This window comes from Onychomys torridus, chromosome 16, assembly GCF_903995425.1.
Source record: "Onychomys torridus chromosome 16, mOncTor1.1, whole genome shotgun sequence".
Lineage (NCBI taxonomy): Eukaryota > Metazoa > Chordata > Mammalia > Rodentia > Cricetidae > Onychomys > Onychomys torridus.
In genome coordinates this window covers 66,354,587-66,361,765 of record NC_050458.1, presented here as the reverse complement: position 1 = coordinate 66,361,765, position 7,179 = coordinate 66,354,587, and the positions used below count along the sequence as shown (strand labels likewise).

Genomic DNA, 7,179 nt, shown 5'->3' with positions numbered 1-7,179 from the left:
TCCAAGCCTCACACTCTGCAGCCTACACCAAACTTATACACCATCCAGCCCACAGCCGCTTAGACACCGCTGTCCAGCTCACACCATGTCCTGTCGCTCCTACAGGATCAGCCCAGGATGTGGAGTTACCAGAAACTTCAGCTCCTGCTCAGCTGTGGCCCCCAAAACTGGCAACCGCTGCTGCATCAGCGCTGCTCCCTTCCGAGGAGTGTCCTGCTACCGGGGATTGACTGGCTTCAGCAGCCGCAGCCTCTGTAACCCGAGCCCCTGCGGGCCACGCATGGCTGTTGGAGGCTTCCGCTCTGGCTCCTGTGGACGCAGCTTTGGATACCGCTCTGGAGGTGTCTGTGGACCCACACCCCCCTGCATCACCACCGTCTCTGTCAATGAGAGCCTGCTCACACCCCTCAACCTGGAGATCGACCCCAATGCTCAGTGTGTGAAGCATGAGGAGAAGGAACAGATCAAGTGTCTCAACAGCAAGTTTGCAGCCTTCATCGACAAGGTCAGTGTGGCCTGTGATGGCTCAGAGAAGACCTCAGCCCTGACCTCCCTTCAGAAGGCCCCAGTCTTTTGGGAAAACAAATTGGCTGCCAGGTTAGGGGCAGGAGAGGGGAAGAAATGCCCCCATTTGGTACTTGGAAAATTCATTATGTAGTTTAAAAGTGGAGTCTATGGTTGTGTGTGTGTGTGTGTGTGTGTGTGTGTGTGTGTGTGTGTATGTGTGTGTGTGTTTGTGTGTGTCTGAATGAGGACAATATCAGCAGGCAGGGGTGTCCCTGCAAGCCTGGTTGAGGGCTGAGGGAAGAAGAGTGGGGACAGTACAAACAGAAGGCACATGGCTTGTGCCTAGGCAGCATGGATAATGAAGGCAGCTGCTCAGGTCACACTCCTTCCTCGTGGGCTGGCTCTGACACTCAATGTGTGACAGACCAGTGTTCCACCCTCAAATAGCAGGACTTGCCTCGTGGGTTTATGTGAGGATTTGGGGCTGGAAGAGCTCTAGAGAGGAGCCCCACCTGGAAGGACACCATCAATGCTGGCAAAGCACCAAAACTGGGCAGCTGCCTCCCAAGGGTCTGTGGGGAGGGAGTCTGAAAGTCCTGATGCTTTGCTTTAGTGCTCTCAATGAATCCTGAAAGTCACCCCATGGGCAGATCTTAATATCCATGTTCTGATGGCAATGAGGCTGAGGGAGCTGGGGCACCGCTCAGACATACTGTGGGCCAGTGAAGGCAGCAGATGGGGACTCGAGACATCACTCCACCAGAGTGGGCTGGTGCTTTCACCTCAGGAGTCTGTTTGCCTGTCCATAACGAGGAGGAAACAGCCATGGGTGCATGCGCACACAGGATCATGATGACTGAATGAACTTCACAAATGACACAGACATAGACAGAAACACAGACACAGATACAAACATTTAGAGAGAAGGACATAAAAACACTGATATAGAAAAGACAGAACAGACAAAGACATGGATATAGAAAAAGAACAAGATCTTAAACACAGACATAAACAGATAGTCACAGGAGGTGTGTGTGTGTGTGTGTGTGTGTGTACGTGTGTGTGTGTGTGTACGTGTGTGTGTGTGTACGTGTGTGTGGTATGGTACATGTGGTGGTGCACATGGTGGGGTGTGGTTGTGTGTGGTATGGTATGATGTTTTGTGTGTGCATTGGGTGCTGTGTGTGATGTGTGTAGTTGTGTGCTGTGGTTTGGTGTGGTGTGTGTGTATGTAGTTAATACGTGTGGTGTGGTGTAGTGTGTGTGTTGTGTGGCATGGTGAGTGTGTATGTGTGTGTATGCGATGTGTGGTATATGTGTATGTGGTATTGTATGGAGTGGTTTGGTGTGGTCTGTATGGGTATGTAGTGTATGTGTGGTGTGGTGTGTGTATGCAGTGTATGTGGTGTGTGTATGCAGTGTGTGTGTATGTGTGGTGTCTGTGTGTGGTGTGGTATTGTTGTGTGTGTACACAGGTGTGGTATGGGGGGTTGCACATGTGTGTATGTGGGGGGAGGGGTCCTAGCACAGGCCTGAGTGCCACAGAGTGGGTACTGGAGACATGTTGTTGGGAGAGAATGACTGAAGGCCTCTAATAATTAGAGCGGCTTTATTGACTTGCTGCATGTCGGGGACTGTTCTAAACAACTTACATGTATGAACTGGCTCAGTCTTCACAACTGTAGCACTATCATCACAGAAGTGAGAAGCATAACACCAAGAGGCTCAGCAGCTTGTCCGCCTACAGCCCCAGAGCTGGAGTGGAGCCAAAGTTCAGAGCTGTTTAGCCAGCGTGAAAGGACAGAGAGCTCTGGCAAAGCACACAACACACATAACACACACACACATGCACACATGTTCACAAATATATACACACACACAACACAACACACACAAACACATACACACCAATTACACATACCACACACACATACACACACCACACACAAACACACACCACATACATATCACACCACACACACAATACAACACATACACAGACACACATATACACAATACATACCACACACATACACAAAACACACCACACACACATACACACACACCACATCACACTTACACAATATAACAAACACACACACACCAATCACACACACACCACACACATCACATATACCACATGCACACATATACATACCACATGCACACACACACACACATACCATGTGCACACACCCATACAAACTTTCTAAGTTCTCACTGAGTCTCCTTCCTCCCCGAATGGCAGGTGCGCTTCCTGGAGCAGCAGAACAAGCTGCTGGAGACCAAGTGGGAGTTCTACCAGAACCAGCGGTGCTGTGAGAGCAACCTGGAGCCGCTGTTTGGCGGTTACATCGAGGCGCTGAGGAGGGAGGCTGAGTGTGTGGAAGCAGACGGCGGGAGGCTGGCTGCTGAGCTCAACCACGTGCAGGAGGCCATGGAGGGCTACAAGAAGAAGTGAGTGCCTATGCCCGCAGGATCTCAGAGGGCAGGTGGGTGGGAAACCTCGGCTGCAGCTTCTCTGAAATCCAATCCCGGGCCTGGGAGGGTGTGTGCAGCTGGACGAGTTCTGTGTGTGAGAACTGGTTCCAAGAAGTGAGGATCAGAACCCCACAGGAGTCCCAGCGCTGCCTTCCTGACCCGGGTGCTGGGCTAAGGGCTCTCCTTGCCAGCACAGTGCTCTTGGAATCTGAGCTGTCAGGGTGACGGGGTGGAGCATGTGATCAGAAACCCACCTCAGAGGCAAAGGGCCAGGAATGCAGCCAAGCGGAGACAGACCTAGCCAAGAGCAATCCACAAACAGATCACACAAACACGCAGTCACACTACAGGAGGTTTGGTCCCTTCCATGACCCCTGGGAGAACTTGGCTAGGAGCTGAGGTGGGATCCAGGTGTGGACCCTGAGCTCCATCCGTCCTTCCCCGTGCGTCTAGGTATGAAGAGGAGGTGGCTCTGAGGGCAACAGCAGAGAATGAGTTTGTGGTCCTGAAGAAGGTAAGGGTCCACTCGCCGGCCAGGGAGGGAGGGGAGCCGCCATGTTGTCCAGACCACCTTCCCTTGGACGCTTCCAACATGTGTGCTTCCCCTCTCTGCCCCCTGTCAGGACGTGGACTGTGCCTACTTACGGAAATCAGACCTGGAGGCCAATGTGGAGGCCTTGGTGGAGGAGTCCAGCTTCCTGAAGCGCCTCTATGAAGAGGTAGAGACACGTATTTGCGTGCTGGCATGGCTGGTGAAATAAGGATGCAGAGATGGCGGGGGGGGGGGGGGGGGGGTTCAGAGTCCTAGGGTCTGCCAATGCTCAATAACATGGATAAAAGTATCACCCTGATGCATGCAAAAAGGCCCCACTATTCAGGGTGTATTGGTTATATATATATATACAGTGCATCTGTGTTCACATGTATAAGAATAACCGTGCATGTACATGTTCAGCTTCTGTGCCTGTGGGCATCTCTGCATGTTGGAGTGTTTGCATGCTAGGTGCATAATAGGTGGGTATGAAGGTAGATGAGGATTCCATGTGTGGAGGTTCACTCTGGACTAGTTACTGTTTGGCATTCAAACCCGGCCCCTTTGCCTGGGACTTCAGGTCAGGCCTTTCCTGAATTTCGCCCATTCTCAGAAGCTGACCCCGGGTGAGGTTTAAGGCTTCAACCCCTGCTACTCTATACTGTGCCTGTGTGGGGATGAAGATGGAGGCAGGACTTCCTCATCAGAGCTCATCAGCAGTGAATAAACACAGCCCCTAGAATGGGACACCAGGCCCCCAAACAAAGGCATCAAGTATAAGGTTCTTATTGTTGACTCTACAGGAGATCCGAGTTCTGCAAGCCCACATCTCAGACACCTCTGTCATCGTCAAGATGGACAACAGCCGGGACCTGAACATGGACTGTGTTGTGGCTGAGATCAAGGCTCAGTATGACGATGTTGCCAGTCGCAGCCGGGCAGAGGCCGAGTCCTGGTACCGCACCAAGGTGAGTAGCTACTAGACATGGTTGTGGGAGCCATGCATGGTGTCTATTAGAAAAGGTTTCTTTTCCCTTGGGACTGGTAAGAGAAAAGCTGATTGACCTCTGGTTGGAGTAGCCAGCCAGGGCTGCTATGTGTAAATATTGCACATGCTGAGCACTGTAGATGCTGCGCACTCATTGGCTGAGGGGGCAGGTGTCCTACATTCATTCATAAGCATCTGTCCCCACTCCACCCTCAACTTGCAGTGTGAGGAGATGAAGGCCACGGTGATCCGTCATGGCGAGACCCTGCGCCGCACAAAGGAGGAGATCAATGAGCTGAACCGCATCATCCAGAGGATGACGGCCGAGATTGAAAACGCCAAGTGCCAGGTAGGTCACGAGGCAGACTCAGATATGTGCTAAGCACAGGCAGGCAACAGGCAGCATCACCAGGCACTTTGCCCACAAGAATGAAATGACCTATCTCTAATTAAGACTGAGAGGAAGCAGGGACCCCGAAGGAAGGCAGGATTCCCCCATGTCATACCGCATCCTGCTCAGATGAGCAGGATCACTGACTTCTAAGAGATGCAACCCTTTCCTCAGCCATTGCCCACCAGGAAGGAGGGATGCTGAAAAGCCATCTTCTCTTTGAGTTGCCAGGTCTATTAACTACCTGCCATGGACCCTCACAAGGTCTCTCTCTTCCCTTGCACTAAACACTTGGAGGAGCCCAGTTTTGCCCCCATCCCACCCCCATCTTGTTCTAACAAGATGCTCCACCTCTACCCCAAAGCGTGCCAAGCTGGAAACTGCTGTGGCTGAGGCAGAGCAGCAGGGAGAGGCTGCCCTCACTGATGCCCGCTGCAAGCTGGCTGAGCTGGAGGCTGCCCTGCAGAAGGCCAAGCAGGACATGGCCTGCCTGCTCAAGGAGTACCAGGAGGTGATGAACTCCAAGCTGGGGCTGGACATCGAGATCGCCACCTACAGGCGCCTGCTGGAGGGCGAGGAACACAGGTGAGTTGAGAAGGACCATGTGAGGATTCATCTGAGGACGAAACTGTCTTGAACAAACAAGCTAGCTAAAGCCTGTCAGTCCTTGCATGGGAAGGGCAGAGACCCTGGTGACACAGCACTGACCAGCCTACTCCAGGCCAGGCTTCAGTAATAATGGTTAACTATCATATATCCTATGTTCTGTGTCAAGCACCCATTTATAATCCTCCATCCTATCCAAAAACAGGGATGGGTTGGCTCAATGATCAGCACCTTTCCCATGGCTGCAAAGTTACTAAGCTACAAAGCTGGGACCCAACAGTCAGTCCTGGGCTTCTAAAGCCCATTTGTAGCTTCCCTTGAAGGTGCGCTCCTGTACAATAAGGATGATATACCCTGAGTACACGAGGCTCTGCCTCATCCTTATTGTGAGCACTATTGGCATTCAGCAGGCTCAGGCACCCTGATGGCAGGCAGTGTGTGGAAGTCACAATTCCACTCACTGCTGCTCCAAACAAGGCGGAGGCTGGTCTCCATGGATGGGAGACACTTTAAAGAAAGAAAATGAATATTCCATGAAGATTTGGGGAGCCCTTCCTGCCTCTCAGGAGATGGATCCACCCTAGAACAAAAGCTGACCTTGTCTGTCCCCAAGCAACTGTCTCAAGGAATCCAGCTCCTGCTCGGAACTAATGGTGTTTTTCTCCCCTCTAGGCTGTGCGAGGGTGTGGGCTCTGTGAATGTCTGTAAGTATCTGCTGGAAATGCCCCCTAGAAAAATGGTTTGGGGATGGGCAAAGCTTCACCACGGGCCTACCCCACCCAACCTCCAATGTTCCCCAAGTCTCAAAGTCTTTCCTCTTCTCCATGTTCCTCCCTAAGGGCAGGGGTGGGGGTGGCAGGTGGGGGAGTGAGGAGTGTGGAGTTGGGAGGTAACAGGGGGGTCAAAAAAGTTGAGCGCCCCTTACTGGTGGCCACTAGAAACTGCAGTCCAGGGAAATGGGTCCAGGAATCATCACACCTCTCCAGATGTGCTGTGAGGTTGAAAGAACAAAACCTGTCATGTTAACCACTGATCCCTTGAGGAGGGGGCAGGCCCTGCATGGGAAGTCCTCAGGGACCTGTGGTAGGTGGGTGACACTGGAGCAAGCCCCTTATCCCTCCCTCTTCCTCTTCCCACAGGTGTCAGCAGCTCCCGTGGTGGCGTCACATGTGGGGGCCTCACATATGGCACAACCCCAGGGCGCCAGATTGCCTCTGGCCCCTCTGCCATTGGGGGCAGCATCACAGTGATGGCCCCTGACTCCTGCTCTCCCTGCCAGCCACGCTCCTCCAGTTTCAGCTGTGGGAGCAGTCGCTCAGTGCGCTTTGCTTAGAAACAGGACCTCCAAATGGGACATCTGTCTGCCCCAGAGTGGAGTGGTGTGTGAATGGAAAATGTGCGCTTGCTTCCAGAATGTTCCAGATGTTCCTGTAAGAGAAAAGAGCTCAGGTTCTCTTTCTTCCACCTTCTTCTTTTAGGGAGTTGTTTCTCGGTTCTCCTCTGGCTTCACTTTAGAAGCTTATTCCCAAGCCTTCCCTTAATTCCAACTTGTCTTCAAATACCTATAATTGATTTGTATCATTCACCAAGTCCTTTGGGACACTACCAGTCACCAAGGTTGGCTGGATAATAAAGCTTTGCCTTCATTGGTAAAGGCACAGTCCTAACCACCCA

General features: G+C 52.2%; 1 protein-coding gene across 1 annotated transcript; it reads left to right on the top strand.

The window, feature by feature from the left end:
* Positions 1 to 6,838, top strand: LOC118596823 (keratin, type II cuticular Hb5). The gene is made up of 9 exons (XM_036207729.1): positions 1 to 505; positions 2,756 to 2,964; positions 3,442 to 3,502; positions 3,612 to 3,707; positions 4,324 to 4,488; positions 4,732 to 4,857; positions 5,264 to 5,484; positions 6,178 to 6,209; positions 6,645 to 6,838. Exons 1-9 carry the CDS (start codon positions 86 to 88, stop codon positions 6,836 to 6,838), a joined length of 1,524 nt encoding a protein of 507 aa, XP_036063622.1. The 5' UTR covers positions 1 to 85.
* The last annotated feature ends 341 nt before the right edge of the window (positions 6,839 to 7,179 follow it).